This window comes from Neoarius graeffei, chromosome 21, assembly GCF_027579695.1.
Source record: "Neoarius graeffei isolate fNeoGra1 chromosome 21, fNeoGra1.pri, whole genome shotgun sequence".
Classification (NCBI taxonomy): Eukaryota; Metazoa; Chordata; class Actinopteri; order Siluriformes; family Ariidae; genus Neoarius; species Neoarius graeffei.
Window position 1 is genome coordinate 4,607,676 of NC_083589.1, and position 16,304 is coordinate 4,623,979.

Below are 16,304 nucleotides of genomic sequence, written 5' to 3' on the forward strand. Positions count from 1 at the left end.
ATGTTACTGTCGGTGTTCCAGGTTTGTTGGAGGAGAGCTGAACATGTGCTATAACGCTGTGGATCGTCATGTTGAAGCCGGGAGAGGAGATCAGACAGCCATCATCCACGACAGTCCTGTTACTCACTCCAAACAGACCATCAGCTACAGAGAGCTGCTGGATCAGGTACAGTAACTCCTCACTGCACTGCTCCGCCATCATTACTAACATTTCTAACTATTTCTCTACATAGGGCTCTGAGTGAGGATCCCAGAGATAAAAATGGTCATTATTCTGTGGCAAAAAGATACAAAGTGCTAAACGTAAATTGACCAAACGTGACCATAAATCCAAAATCACATTACTTTACAGGTGCATAAAGCCAATTTCCAGGTAATGTGACCATGGGCGCCGCCAGGGGGGGAAAGGTTAGAACAATTCTAGGGGCCCAGCACTGCCATGGGGCCCTTTAAGGGGCTGATAATATGCTTTTAATGATTTTAATAAGACTTTTGAAATAACAACAATGCAATATTCCATCTGGTAAAATGAGCTAATTGAACAAGGTTGTCTATTTCTTGAGTTCTTCAACATATTGTCATTTAACCCTCCCCCTTTTGCGAAATGGTACGGTCCAGTTCTGGTAGAAGCGTGATGCGTTAAATCTGTGTGCTGATAAGTGCAACGCTACTTGCTGCTGTGTCGTGGTGCAGCAGCCAGCAGTGGAGTGCGTACAGTCTATGATCGCTAAATATGAAGAGTGGCTGTCAAAAACGTAAAGAAAGGCAGCTGAAAGCTGAGAGGGACCGGAGAGGCAGGCAACTGGTCACTCAGTTTTTCCCAAAGAAAGGTAGCTATCGCTCACGTGTGTTCAAAATATTAGCGAATGGTAAATGAACAGTATGAACGTGGTTGGATTAGCCTATCAAGAGAACACTTTTACAGTTTGTACAGTGACATTTTTTCCATTTTAATAACTGAACTGACTTGTGTGATGGGCGGCACGGTGGTGTAGTGGTTAGCGCTGTCGCCTCACAGCAAGAAGGTCCTGGGTTCGAGCCCCGGGGCCGGCGAGGGCCTTTCTTTGTGGAGTTTGCATGTTCTCCCCGTGTCCGCGTGGGTTTCCTCCGGGTGCTCCGGTTTCCCCCACAGTCCAAAGACATGCAGGTTAGGTTAACTGGTGACTCTAAATTGAGCGTAGGTGTGAATGTGAGTGTGAATGGTTGTCTGTGTCTATGTGTCAGCCCTGTGATGACCTGGCGACTTGTCCAGGGTGTACCCCGCCTTTCGCCCGTAGTCAGCTGGGATAGGCTCCAGCTTGCCTGCGACCCTGTAGAAGGATAAAGCGGCTAGAGATAATGAGAAGAGATGAGACTTGTGTGATAAACAGGATGAAATATTACGTTATGCTGGTGCTAATAACCAGTTTCATAATTAATGGGGTGCCCTAAATATGCACAGATTCAGCCTCAGGGGGACCTCCGCCCTACCAAACCACTGAACCCCCCTTTGGAGAAGGAGGTAAGCAGCAATACAACCCATAAATGCTTTAGGATTGAAGTTTTTAATGAGCGATCGCCATATACAGTTTGCTAGATTTAAAGTGTTGCTAATAACGGACACCAGTCAAGTGTTTGACATGGATACGTGTGTGGAATGTTCACACGTTCTAAACCATTGGTTTCAAATTGAGGAGCTGGAGAAAGCGCAGCACACATAAAAGAGGAATAGAGGTTACAACATATGAAGAAATACGTATGTAATTGATCAAATTGAAATGTCACTCTGTGGTACTTTGAAATAAATTTATAATAAGATGTTTCCTTGCAATTGTGACAAGGGTGGGCAAAGTTGGGGGGCCCAAAATTCTAATCTTTCATGGGGCCCAAAATTTCTGGCGGCGCCCCTGAATGTGACCATCGCTAATATCAGGTAAAACTTACACAAGCTAAACTAGCGAGCCAAAGCTAGCCTAGCAAGCACCCGGTGAGTAAAGCTAATCTAGTGAGCGAAAGCTAGCTTAGCAAGTGAAAACCAACCTAGCAAGTAAAAGTATCTTAGAAAGTGAAAGCTAATATAGCAAACATAGCTACTGTGTAACTCTATAATTGGGTGGTTGCTTGCGTAAGGCCACGGGTGGAGCCTCAGACAGAAGGTTGTCAGTCAAACTGCCACACCCTTTTTGATGGATCCGATCAGCAAGTTTATTTGCTGCTTGAGCATTCTAACACATTAATGCTTGGGGAGTTTTTTTTAATTTAATTTAAACTTTGCTGTGTGTTTGTTAGAACACTTTGGAATGATATGGTTGTGTGTGTAGGTGTCCAAGCTGGCAGGAGTTTTGGTAAAGCATGGTGTGAAAAAAGGTGACTTGGTGGTGATCTACATGCCCATGGTGCCTCAGGCCATGTTCACCATGTTAGCCTGTGCCAGAATTGGAGCTCCACACAGCCTCATCTTTGGCGGCTTTGCCTCTAAAGAACTCTCTGTCCGTATTGACCACGCTAAGGTTAGCTAAGCTTTGCACAAAGTGAGCATTTACCCTTAGCTTAATTTGCTTTCTCTGGACATAACCTCATTTTTTTTTTTTCCAGCCCAAATTGCTGGTTACGGCATCGTTCGGGATCGAGCCGGGTCGAAGGGTGGACTACATTCCTCTGGTGGAGAAAGCGCTGGAGCTGAGCAGCCATAAACCTCACAAAGTCCTCATCTATAGTCGTCCGGGCATGGTGAGAAGCTCACTACCCCAAAACACCATCACAGTCTGTAAAACTTACACTGTGAAGGTCCTCACTATCCTATCAATCTGGCACCCATCTGCTGTATCTGAAACACATAAAGCCATGTTATCTTTTAAAACCAATGCTTATGTAACCTCATCGGGAAGTCAAATGTTTTGAGGAGATGCTAACTGCCTGCTACGTCTGAGCTTTTGGTCATGGATGGCTATGGCATTGTTGGGCTGCAAAAATTCTGATCATATTTGCTTTACTTGGGAGCCTTGATTCGTTTTTTTTTTTTTTTTCTGCTACATGATTGCTTTCTACAGCTAAAATGCTAAGCCACTACAAATGCCATTGCTGATTGTGGCTTTATCATAACCTCAAAATCTCTAACTTTGCCCTACCATGATGCTGGTTGACAGTTCCTTTTGTTTCCTATCATTATGCATTTTCAGTATTTTTGCTTCCTGTCATACTCCTCATTCCTGGTTCCTGACGCTAATCTATAATTGCATCCTGACTCGGTTTATTCCACTTGGTCTGACGATTCTCACACACCTGACAGAATTTCTCTGTAAGCTGTAATTTATCTGTTTGTGTTCATCACTGCTTCTTGGAGCTCCACATCGAGTTACTGCTCTATCATCAGATACACCTGTCTGGATCTCTCCAGGTCAGAGAGTTAAGTCTGTCGGATTTCATTTCTGGTGAAGTCTAGTTCATGTCTGTTCTTGTTCTGTTAGCACTGTACTCGGAGCCCTCACAACTACAGGTTATTAATTCAGCAATAACCCACGATTGGGTGTAAAGGCTAATATAGTTAATTCCTGTCCAAAATGCCACTGTAACCAATCAGACTGCAGTTAGTTCATGGGAACATATTCAAATAAGTTAAATCGATGGTTCTCAAAGTGGGGTTTGGGATGCAGAGCCAGGGGGTCCACAGTTTTCTAATGCTTTTACAATGATAGAAATTACAACCTGCTATTGTCAGTTATTATGCCCATTTATAATAGATAGGGCCAAATTACTCAATTCTGATTGGTCAATCAAGGAGGGCTTTTTTCCTTAACACGGGGCCATATTTCTGAAATGCTATTGGCTAGTTCGTTGCCTGGTTACGGTTACAAAAATTAGCAAATTTTGTCAACAAAATGGCTTTTGTAAAGAAGTTCCAATAAAATTTTTTAAACCACTTTCAAAATCCTCGTGTCGTGTCGCCGTGTCATGATGAAAGACGCTTTAGAAACTGATTCAAACGTGCAAGATAGTCTTGTGCCCTGATTGGTTCAGAAAACATGAATGACAAAGGTTGTGAACTTGAATGGCTTCCGAAATATGAATTTGGCCCTATATATTATAAACGAGTAATCGTATGGGTCCTCGTAAAATTAAGGATCAATTTCACTTGTGATTTCAAAGTTTTGAAATTTTCAAAACTTTGAAATCACTCGTGAAATTAATTCTTAATTTTACTCAGCCCCATACGATTACCTATACAAATCATGACAACTGAAATCTAATGACAATTTTTAATAAAATGGGTTCCATGGAAATTCTGAAATAAAAATCCTCTCACTCAAATAAATAGCTAAAATCATAATGTGCCTATTGTTAGTTTTTTCTTTTTTATCAGACATCTAATTTTTTAGGTTTGTTTACCTGACATGTTTCGACGTACGGCTGTCGTCTTCCTCAGAGTGTCACCGGATGTTATTGGTGACGCATCTTTTATCAGCTGATGTTTCTGAAGGCGTGGCCTTCTTGTCTGGATTGACAGGTCGGTCACGCCTTCTACTGTCAGTTCGTCCCCTGCAAGATGGCACTCCAGGTATGGGAGAGCATGTATGCTCCCTCATCTCGGTTGATGGTCCTCGGACTTCGCTTACGGATCTCTATGGCCTCCCTGATCCAGCGCTGATGTTTATTATCTTCTGTGAGATCCGTAAGCGAAGTCCGAGGACCATCAACCGAGATGAGGGAGCATACATGCTCTCCCATACCTGGAGTGCCATCTTGCAGGGGACGAACTGACAGTAGAAGGCGTGACCGACCTGTCAATCCAGACAGGAAGGCCACGCCTTCGGAAACATCAGCTGATAAAAGATGCGTCACCAATAACATCCGGTGACACTCTGAGGAAGACGACAGTTGTACGTCGAAACATGTCAGGTAAACAAACCTAAAAAATTAGATGTCTGATAAAAAAGAAAAAACTAACAATATTCAATATAAGACATAATGAACGTAATTGAAAGACATAATGTGCCTAATTTTCTTTTTTAAATAGTTTGTTTGTAAAAATAAATATGTACCTTTTTATTTTTTACAGTTAAAAAGTTTGAGAACCCCAGAGTTAAACAATAAAATATTCCTTCATACCTTTACTGTGCTGTCATGACTGATCACAGGGGAGTAGCAAGTCATTTACTACTTTAACCAGCGCTCCCTGCTATCACCTGTGCATAGTTGGATATTTCACTGATTCTGTTCTTCTGCTTGCTGAACCCTGATAACAGGTGTGTGTGTGTGGGGGGTGTCCCTCTATCCATTCACTACACACACCTCTGTCTGGATGACCTGGATGGATGGCTGTGTCTGTTATCTATAATAACCAAATCAAAATCACTGAACTCAATCTTCCCTCTGTGACATTCTGTCTACTCTGCATTTAAATTACTCAGGTCTGAGACCGCACTGTTATTAACGCCACCCTCTTGAGCGTAACCCCATGTTCCTCTTGGAATAATCTGAATTCCACACACAGCTGCTGCTACGATCTGTGGTTGGTAGAAGAGAGCAACTGGACTTGCTTGAAAAGTCTTGAAGACGTTTCGCCTCTCGTCCGAAAGGCATCATCAGTTCTGTCTGTCTAATAGGGAGTATCAAGTATTTATCCTCTCATGGATCATAATAGAATCCAAATCAGAATGCTGATGGCTGCATTGAAGGTGGCTGATAGATGTCATAGACACCCACCTCTGTTCAGTGATGGTCGTTCCAGGCTGACAAAATTGAACGATCCTCTCTGGCTAAGATGTCTGCCAGTTTTCTGGAAGTCCTCTCATACTCCCGCACTAGTCGAAGGGAACTCATCCCAAAGTGTGTAGAAACATATCTGTGAAGATACTCAGTCGTCCAGGTACATAGTAATCTGTGGTTGGTAGAAGAGAGCAACTGGACTTGCTTGAAAAGTCTTGAAGACGTTTCGCCTCTCGTCCGAAAGGCATCATCAGTTCTGTCTGTCTAATAGGGAGTATCAAGTATTTATCCTCTCATGGATCATAATAGAATCCAAATCAGAATGCTGATGGCTGCATTGAAGGTGGCTGATAGATGATTTGGATTCTATTATGATCCATGAGAGGATAAATACTTGATACTCCCTATTAGACAGACAGAACTGATGATGCCTTTCGGACGAGAGGCGAAACGTCTTCAAGACTTTTCAAGCAAGTCCAGTTGCTCTCTTCTACCAACCACAGATTACTATGTACCTGGACGACTGAGTATCTTCACAGATAAGCTGCTGCTACGCATTTCCACAACTCCACATGTAACCGCTGCATTCCCTCAGATCTGCATCAACCTCCTTCCCATTTTTCATAACAAATTGTGCTCTGTGTTTCACTCCATGCTTATTTGCCCCTCTCAAATGACTTCAGTAATTTGGCATAATGCACGTATCAAGTTGAAACAGAGTCGAGTGGAAGCTCAAGTATCTCATGAAAACCCCAAACACATGCGCAAGGTGTTGGTACTCAGGTTTTTTTTATTTGGTTGAATCCCAGGCTACATGTTGATGTGGCATCAAACAGGTTATGCAGTAATTATACCACTGACATCAAACACAAACAGATGCTTCCTGTGTTGTCATGGAAACTATCAGAGCAAATTCCTTTGTAGTTGGAGGGCAGAAAAGCTGTGTGTGGGTGGGTGGGGGGTCTCGGGGCGGTAAAGCAAAACAGATTTTTCAATACAGATAACAAAATTCAAAGAAACTATTTCAGTCGTCCTTTAATGTTAATTAGTTCTTGTTGTTCCTTTGTTAACCCGGTTTATTGTATACTGCGGCATTGTTGAGGAAGAAATGTGACTAGGTGGCTGGTTAAAACATCGCGTTTGCATTTTCATTGGCCGCTCACACACTCAGCACAGTACCAGGCTTCATGTGAGAAGCGGGTTTCATAAAATAATGAACACAAAATAATCTGCTGGTATAACATATAGACCTGTATTAATGATAAACATGTTATTAAGCTAAAACACTAATAGTAATCTCACCGAACAACTGCAGAAGTTGTAAATTAGCACCTGCTTTACTGGAGAACAGTAAAACTACAGTAGTGTGTTCCACTGTTCTGAGTGTTTCTTATGCCGCTTTTCCACTACCAACGCGGCTGAGTTGGGCTGAGCCGTGCCGTGCTGAGTTGGGCTGAGTCGAGCTGAGTGGGGCTGTTGGAGTTGCATTTCGACTACAACCGCGCTGAACCGTGCTGGCTGGAAGTTGGTGGACACATTGGGTGGAGTTAGCGAAAGTGGGTGGACGTCACGTGATGTCGTTAAGCAGCGCAAACAGTGACATCAGTGACCTTTTAAGCGGTAGTCTCACAACCCGGATAGTAAACAATAAACATGGAGGACATGGAGTCGTTAGTGTTGCTGGTCTTGGTGCTGTGGCTTGTTGTCACCGACAACGCCAACAGATACTGGCAAGAGCGTATAGATGAGGCGAGGCGCATAAGGCTTCAGAAATTCTCGTAATTCTCCTTCTTCCGGGTTTACGGTGTTTACAGATCCCAGCGTGCTCGTGGGGCGTGTGTGGGCGTGTGAGGACACTCCTCCTCACCAATCAGTGCACAGGGGAGTGTCTCCTCACGCCCCTAGCCCCACTCGGCTCGGTTTGGCTCGCTTCAGCCCCACTCCAAAACCGTGCGAGTTTTGGGGGCTGAGCAGGGCTGAAGCGAGCTGAGTCGTGCTGCTCTAAGGTAGTCGAAACGCGAGCCATGTCGGGCTGAAGCGAGCTGAAGTGAGCTGAAAAAGGGTAGTGGAAAAGGGCCATTAGTTTCCAGTATTCCCTATAGGGAGGGAAAGTGAAACACAGCGATCCTAGTGGTAGCGTTCCTAAGCCGAGAGCCATACTACTGAAAATCCCATAGACCCGATTTTTAAAAAAATCCCACGAAGTTATGACATTGAACTTGTACACCCCCCAAAAATATGTTGTATATGTTGGGATTATCTACTAACTGTGAAAGTATCAGGTGAAATTTCGCTGTCTTTTAAAAGATTGAAATTGCGCCTAACCTGTCAGAAACGGACTACAACCAAACTGTCTAGTCAGAGTCGCTCATATTACGTCAGCAGTAGGCTTGATAAGTTTTGTTCTTCATACTATCCCTTACGAGTGCTGACGGCTCTCCCTGTGAATAGCGGCAGTTGACTACATGCCCTGATCTGTAATGGTTATCCCCACGAGGGATGCATTTCTTATTGGTACAGAAATACTCCGCCAACCACGCTATACAAATCGGCATGTTGATTAAGGCTACTCGCCGGCCGCTACCTGCTACAGATTTGGAAAGGCACTAGACTTGCAGTGACGTCACGTACGCGACGTCGGGTCCGTGTAGTCTTTGGTCAGCTTATTAAAAAAACATTCAAAACAATTCAAATCGGTGGAAAAAAATAAAGTATGATCACCAGGATCGATAGAGCTGCCCGACATGCACAGCATATGGAAGCCATTGTCTTAACTTTGAAGTGTAACCCGAAATTAGATTAGATAGATTAGATTAGATTCAGGTGGCATGGTGGTATAGTGGTTAGCGCTGTCGCCTCACAGCAAGAAGGTCCGGGTTCGAGCCCCGTGGCCGGCGAGGGCCTTTCTGTGCGGAGTTTGCATGTTGTCCACGTGGGTTTGCTCCGGTTTCCCCCACAGTCCAAAGACATGCAGGTTAGGTTAACTGGTGACTCTAAATTGAGCATAGGTGTGAATGTGAGTGTGAATGGTTGTCTGTGTCTATGTGTCAGCCCTGTGATGACCTGGCGACTTGTCCAGGGTGTACCCCGCCTTTCGCCCGTAGTCAGCTGGGATAGGCTCCAGCTTGCCTGCGACCCTGTAGAAGGATAAAGCGGCTAGAGATAATGAGATGAATGTAATGTTTTGAAAAGATATTCCCATTCATTTTGCCATAGAGGTTGGAATGCATCCAGTAGGGGGCGATGAGATTACTTTTCCTCCCTATTTTGCTTTAGACTCCATTATGTCCACTGGTTCCAATTAAGCTTCCTACTGCCCAGTATCATGTACAGTAGATTGCAGTGTGTGTGCCTCGAGTTCCTAGTGCTTTAGTTCCCACTAATTATGAGTTCCGAGGGTGCTAGCTAGTATCCAGGGTGGTTTTATTCTCAGGGTGATCCTCGGTTTCCCGCTTCATTGGTTCCTATTGTGTTTCCTGGTCCCCAGTGTTTACACTGTCGCCTAGTTCTCAGAATATCATTTGGTCTCCTTGTTCTCTCAAGTCTTTTGTGTTGATCCATGGCAACTGGAAGTTACTGGTCTGTTTTAATTGGTGACTGAATAGAGACTGAAACGAGTTACTTCAGTCAGGTGATTTAAAGTTTAAATACATTGCCTGTTGCATTCTCTAGTGTTCAACAGTAAAAATGTAAGATCTGCGAGAATGGAAGAATAAGAAAGCACAGGGGACCAGGAACTGAACCTTGAGGGACTCCAAATGTGGCTTCTCTTCACAGCTGATTTGTTGTCGGAGAAAGTCCTCACACACCCTGTGCTCAGCCTGGTGTGTGCGTGTGTGTGCATATAAATTAGTGTGGTAGAGCAAAGATGCCTTCAAAAATAATGGAATTAAACGTTTCTACCTTTTAAAAAAATGCTATAAAGAGCAGTAAATGGTAATACATGAAACAAAGTCAGTATTTGGTGTGAGACGACCCTTTGCTTTAAAAAAATATATCCGTCTCAGGTCCAGTGAGTGCAGTTTTATCAGGAAATGAGCTGTAGGTTTTACTGAGCATCTTACAGAACCAGCCACAGTTCTTCTGGACACTTTGACCGTCACACTCGCGTCTTCATTTTGCACCAAAACTCAGGAGCCTTCATTATGTTTTTATTTGAAAAGTGTCTCTTACCGTATGTAATATGCCGCTTCCTTTACTGATATATTTAATTTTGTCCTGGACAAGTAATGTTTGGAATCTAGAATGTTTTGTACTGAATTGGTAATGTAGAACACATCAAATAAAATCTATCACAAAGCTTGTACTAAAAAAATAAAGTGCCTAAGCCTTATACACACTACTGCATGTGCATTTGAAAATATATTTAATGTTCCTTGCAGGAGAAGGTGCACACACAGCCCGAGCTGAACCTGGACTGGGATGAGGAAATGTCTTCAGCTCGTCCTCATGACTGTGTGTCTGTTCCTGCTCATCATCCTCTCTACGTCCTGTACACTTCAGGAACCACCGGCACACCAAAAGTACAACACACACACACACGGCGCTCAAATCTTTAGTTCAACCATGCAGAAGTTAAGAGTATTCTCTGTATTAATGAACTCCTGCAGCCTGGAGAAAGCCGAAGGCGGCATAACTGCTGCTACGTGCAGTAGCTAATCATCCATTGGACATAGCTGTCCATCATTCTTTCCCAGCAGGACACTCGTATTTAAGTTTCTCTATCTAATTCTCTTGTAGGGTGTAGTGAGGGATACAGGAGGCTATGCGGTGATGTTGAACTGGACCATGTCCAGCGTTTACGGTCTGAACCCTGGTGAGGTGAGCCATGTGCTATAGTGTTTCATTTCCGTTGTTTTTAATAAATCAACATACTTTTACATGCCCCAAGCTGCTTTTCAATAATCATAACAAAGACAGTCTGGGTATCTGTAGAACGCTGTAAGGTGAACGTCAAGAGAACCAGCTCACACTGTAGTTCATGTCTATCTACCTCAACAAAACTTTATCCCATTAGTGCTGGAAAACTGACAACAAATTTCTGAAAACTTTTATCACCATTTCTTAGTGATGGAATAAACCAGATTTTTTTTTTTTAATTCATGCAGAGTACAGTTATTCTGTATTACTTCCCCACCCCGTACAATAGCCACATTTTGCAGATGCTAATGTTAGCTAGGTAGCTAGCTAACCAACAGCAATCATCTCATCTCATTATCTGTAGCCGCTTTATCCTGTTCTACAGGGTCGCAGGCAAGCTGGAGCCTATCCTAGCTGACTACGGGCGAAAGGCGGGGTACACCCTAGACAAGTCGCCAGGTCATCACAGGGCTGACACATAGACACAGACAACCATTCACACTCACATTCACACCTACGGTCAATTTAGAGTCACCAGTTAACCTAACCTGCATGTCTTTGGACTGTGGGGGAAACCGGAGCACCCGGAGGAAACCCACGCGGACACGGGGAGAACATGCAAACTCCGCACAGAAAGGCCCTCGCCGGCCACGGGGCTCGAACCCGGACCTTCTTGCTGTGAGGCAACAGCGCTAACCACTACACCACCGTGCCACCCACCAGCAATCATATTTTTGAAAAATAATAACCTAATATGAAAAATAAGTTGATTTTAAGGTGACTAGCTGAACTGATTTTTTTGTAAATTATGTTTTTTTTTTTAAATTATTATTATTTTAAATAAAGGGCAGCACGGTGGTGTAGTGGTTAGCGCTGTCGCCTCACAGCAAGAAGGTCCGGGTTCGAGCCCCGTGGCTGGTGAGGGCCTTTCTGTGCGGAGTTTGCATGTTCTCCCCGTGTCCGCGTGGGTTTCCTCCGGGTGCTCCGGTTTCCCCCACAGTCCAAAGACATGCAGGTTAGGTTAACTGGTGACTCTAAATTGAGCGTAGGTGTGAATGTGAGTGTGAATGGTTGTCTGTGTCTATGTGTCAGCCCTGTGATGACCTGGCGACTTGTCCAGGGTGTACCCCGCCTTTCGCCCGTAGTCAGCTGGGATAGGCTCCAGCTTGCCTGCGACCCTGTAGAACAGGATAAAGCGGCTAGAGATGATGAGATGAGATGAGATTTTAAATAAATGAAAATTCTTGCTGTTAGTTAACGTTAGCTACTGATAAACGTACAACGTATAATGCTTCATGTCTTTCTTTTTCTCAGGTCTGGTGGGCTGCGTCGGATTTGGGTTGGGTCGTCGGACACTCTTACATCTGCTATGGTCCTCTTCTCCATGGCAACACCACTCTGCTCTATGAGGTGTGTGTGTGTGTTTGTTAGTTTGAACTCCACATGGCTCCTGCTCTCAGCAGGTGATGTCCAGAGCAACCGTCCTCATCCATGCACGTACAAACAAACGACCAGTCTATTTTCATGCTTTGCTAGAAGAGTATATATTTATTATAGGCTGTTTAATTAAAGCTAAGTGCATTTACAGTACACTCAATGTTCACTTTAATAGGAACACTGCTTGTGGGATGGCACAAATCTGTACGTGTAGTCCTTACATTAGCAGGGCTTACATAGTCTTTCATTCTCTCTCTCTCTCTCTCTCTCCCTCTTTCTCTCTCAGATGATGATAATTTATTTGCCAACGTTTAATTAAATCTTTCTCTTAGGCAACATCAGTCTCGCTCTCATCTAATATTGATATCGCACAGCGTTCTTTCCATTCTCTGATTAAACACACACATTCTCTCTCTCTCTCTCTCTCTCTCTCTCTCTCTCTCTCTCTCTCTCATAAAATTGTTCTTTTTCTTTTAGTGTGCTATACGAGCAAATGGTTAAAGTTGTGAGAGCACTGTTGCTAGGCAGCTGGTGAAATACAGATTCAGACCACAAGCTATCCAATGTGTGAGGTGATTTAGCGAACTAGCGCATAGCTAGTAACTACTATCTTTTATACACACAAACACACAGGGATGGTGGAAATGAGACAGAATGATCAGGAATATCAACATTTACCTGCGATGTGTTGGCAACTTACTAAGAAAAGTCACCGTATGGCTAAATTTACACCTTTTCTAACTAGCATGTGATTCCTGAAGTCTCCTAGATGGACAATGTGAACACACAGTGATGGTGGAAATGAGCCAGAATTATCAGGAATATCAACATTTACCTCAGATATGTTGGTAAATTACTAAGAAAAGTCACCGTATGGCTAAAATTCTAGGTTATCTAATTAGCATACGCTTCTGAAGTCTTGTATATGGACAATGTAAGCATACAGTGACAGTGGAAATGAGACAGACTTATCAGGAATATCAACATTTACCTCAGATGTGTTGATAATTTACGAAGAAGATGATTTATACAATTAATATTACACGGTAATTGCAATTAGCATGTGGCTAGCCTTTCAGCATATTGAACTTTTGACTTCTGAAGTTACAAATGGGATAAAAAATAAATGCTTCAGATGGAATCTTCTTTTTAAAAAAAAAAACAATGAATGTGACTTCTCTTTGTCACCATGATGATGATGATGATGATGATATATTTAGTGAGCGTCTGGATTTACTATTTACAGTTGTTTACAGTGTAAATAGTAGAAATTAAATGCATCTGCTTAGCTATTGCTCGCATCAGTGTATTTATTGATTTATGAACGGTTTAGTAACTAATATTTCAGAAGTTTGTCCTCTATGTATACTAACACCAGAACAGTTTCCAGAACTCTTTCCTGTATATTACCATTCAACTTGAATTCATTGTTTCAGGTTAAATTAGTATGATCTGTGCTAATAAGGACTGGGATTTATCATCGGCTCTGCTGTAATGATTCTATAGCTTTGAATATGGTAGGTTGCTAACTGTGTGTGTGTGTGTGTGTGTGTGTGTGTGTGTGTGTGTGTGTGTGTGTGTAGGGAAAGCCTGTGGGAACGCCTGATCCTGGAGCATTTTTCCGTGTCATGTCTGAACATGGAACAGCATCAGTGTTTACAGCTCCCACTGCCATCAGAGCAATCAGACAACAAGATCCACATGCAGCGTATGGAAAACAGTACACGCTAAACAGGTAACCATGCCCTTACATCTGACAACCACACCCCCACAACAGGAAACCACACCCCTACAACACAAACATCCCCATAACAGTTTACCACACCCTTATAATACATAACCACGCCCCCAGAACAGGTAACCACACCCTTACATAAGAACCACACCCCCACAACAGGAGACCACACCCCTACAACACACAAACACTCTCCCATAACAGGTAAACACACCCTTACAAAACAACCACACCCCTACAACACATAAACACACTCCCATAACAGGTAACCACACCCTTATAATAACCACACCCCCACAACAGGTAACCACACCCTTATAATACACAACCACACCCCCACAACAGGTAACCACACCCCCACAACTGGTAACCACACCCTTATAATACACAACCACACCCCCACAACAGGTAACCACACCCTTACAAAACAACCACACCCCCACAACAGGTAACCACACGCTTTATGAAACAGCCACACCCCCACAACAGGTAACCACACCCTTACAAAACAACCACACCCCCACAACAGGTAACCACACCCTGACAAAACAACCACACCCCCACAACAGGTAACCACACCCTGACAAAACAACCACACCCCCACAACAGGTAACCACACCCTTACAAAACAACCACACCCCCACAACAGGTAACCACACCCTGACAAAACAACCACACCCCTACAACAGGTAACCACACCCTTACAAAACAACCACACCCCCACAACAGGTAACCACACCCTTACAAAACAACCACACCCCCACAACAGGTAACCACACCCTTACAAAACAACCACACCCCCACAACAGGTAACCACACCCTGACAAAACAACCACACCCCTACAACAGGTAACCACACCCTTACAAAACAACCACATCCCCACAACAGGTAACCACACCCTGACAAAACAACCACACCCCCACAACAGGTAACCACACCCTTACAAAACATCCACACCCCTACAACAGGTAACCACACCCTTACAAAACAACCACACCCCCACAACAGGTAACCACACCCTTACAAAACAGCCACACCCCCACAACAGGTAACCATGCCTTGACAACCAATAATCACACCCCTACAACAGGAAGTTCATTTAGTTAATTCCTTTCCCAGCTTTAAGTCTGACTGTCTGTCTGTCTGTCTGTCTGTCTGTGTCTGTCCGTCTGTCAGTCTCAGGTTGTTATTTGTAGCCGGTGAGAGGTGTGACTTTGAGACACTACAGTGGGCTAAAAAGAGTTTTGGAGTTCCTGTTTTAGACCATTGGTGGCAGACTGGTGAGACACACACGCACACACACACACGCACGCACACACACACACACACACACACACACACAGAGTCCTACTTGACTCAGCTACCTGAAGCTGATTTATATTTATGAGTGGTGAGACTTCAGTCTCTCTCTCATTTTTCCATTCATTAATTCAGTTCTGCAGGGAAAACAGGAGAATAAGAAGTGCACTGAGATTCTCACTTCCAGACCAAACAAATAGGTGCACTATAAATCATAAATATGTTAATTTAACATCTTTTTTAAAGTTTTTTTTTTAAGTAAGAAGTAAGACAGGAAAGACATAATGTAATATTTATGTAAATAAAAAAAAAGTTTCTGTCGAGGTCAAAGTGTGCTTTATTGGTATGACTGTTAGCATTGTTACCAAAGTGCAAAAAAAAAAAATCACAAACAAATAAAAAAAAAATAAAGAACAAAATAACGAGAGAGAGAGAGGGATTAAAGATACTGACATCAAAAACATCATTGAAGCGTGTTTAAGAAATCTGATGAAACATAATGAAATTTCATGAAATAAAGTATACACACACACACACACACACACACACAAAAACCAGGAGTGTGACGGCTGCTGATAATCTCAGTGCTATTTTAAGATTCAGCTCCGGCTGTGGAGAGATGAAGTGTGTGTGTGTGCGTGTGTGTGTGGCTGGCTGAACGATGAGGGGTGCTGATGTCACTGCTGTTGTTGCTGAGCAACCTGTATGTTTCCCGCTGGGAGTGTGTGACTATGTTTGTGTGTGTGTGTGTGTGTGTGTGCGTAACCTGTGTTACGATACAATTCTTTTTCCAAGTCATTTCAGGCCTCTGCTTTATTCACATCAGAGATCTTTTTAAAACACTTGATTAAAGACCGACTGATTTCCACAAGTTCAGTTTACATCCGACACGTTAACTGTCACTTAAACTGTCAGCAAGCTTTCAGAAATTAATTCATGATTTTTTTAGAAGCTTCCAGTTTGCCAATTTTCATAATTCGGTGTTAATTAGGCATGCACCTGTATCTGTATTTAAAGGCCTACCATTAGAGCCAGTGGTTCTTTGCTCTTGATCTCAAGGAAAATTCAAGCAACTCAGCAAAGACCTCAGGAAAAAAAAAAAACACTGTGGTCCTCCACATGTCCTGTTCCTCCTTCAGTTTCCCAAACAACTGGAGGAACCACAAGCACCTGGACAAACAACTGTATGGAAATCTAAATTTCCTGGGAGCACCCTGAGGTGTGAAGCATGGGAGTGGCAGCATCATGTTGTAGGAGAGTTTTGACACTGCATTGTTCAGGAAAGAA

The 16,304-nt window shown here is 43.3% G+C and overlaps 2 protein-coding genes across 2 annotated transcripts in view; one reads left to right on the top strand and one right to left on the bottom strand.

The window, feature by feature from the left end:
* rps16 (ribosomal protein S16) overlaps window positions 1-16,304 on the bottom strand; it is a 457,927-nt gene that overhangs the window by 290,617 nt on the left and 151,006 nt on the right. The gene's annotated exons all lie outside the window — the stretch shown is intronic.
* Window positions 1-16,304, top strand: part of acss3 (acyl-CoA synthetase short chain family member 3) — a 34,435-nt gene that overhangs the window by 8,689 nt on the left and 9,442 nt on the right. Inside the window, exons 2-9 of the mRNA XM_060903792.1 lie at window positions 22-166; window positions 2,301-2,489; window positions 2,575-2,709; window positions 10,068-10,208; window positions 10,426-10,506; window positions 11,860-11,955; window positions 13,566-13,717; window positions 14,895-14,998. Coding sequence (XP_060759775.1) covers window positions 22-166; window positions 2,301-2,489; window positions 2,575-2,709; window positions 10,068-10,208; window positions 10,426-10,506; window positions 11,860-11,955; window positions 13,566-13,717; window positions 14,895-14,998 — 1,043 coding nt within the window. The remainder of the gene's footprint in view (window positions 1-21; window positions 167-2,300; window positions 2,490-2,574; window positions 2,710-10,067; window positions 10,209-10,425; window positions 10,507-11,859; window positions 11,956-13,565; window positions 13,718-14,894; window positions 14,999-16,304) is intronic.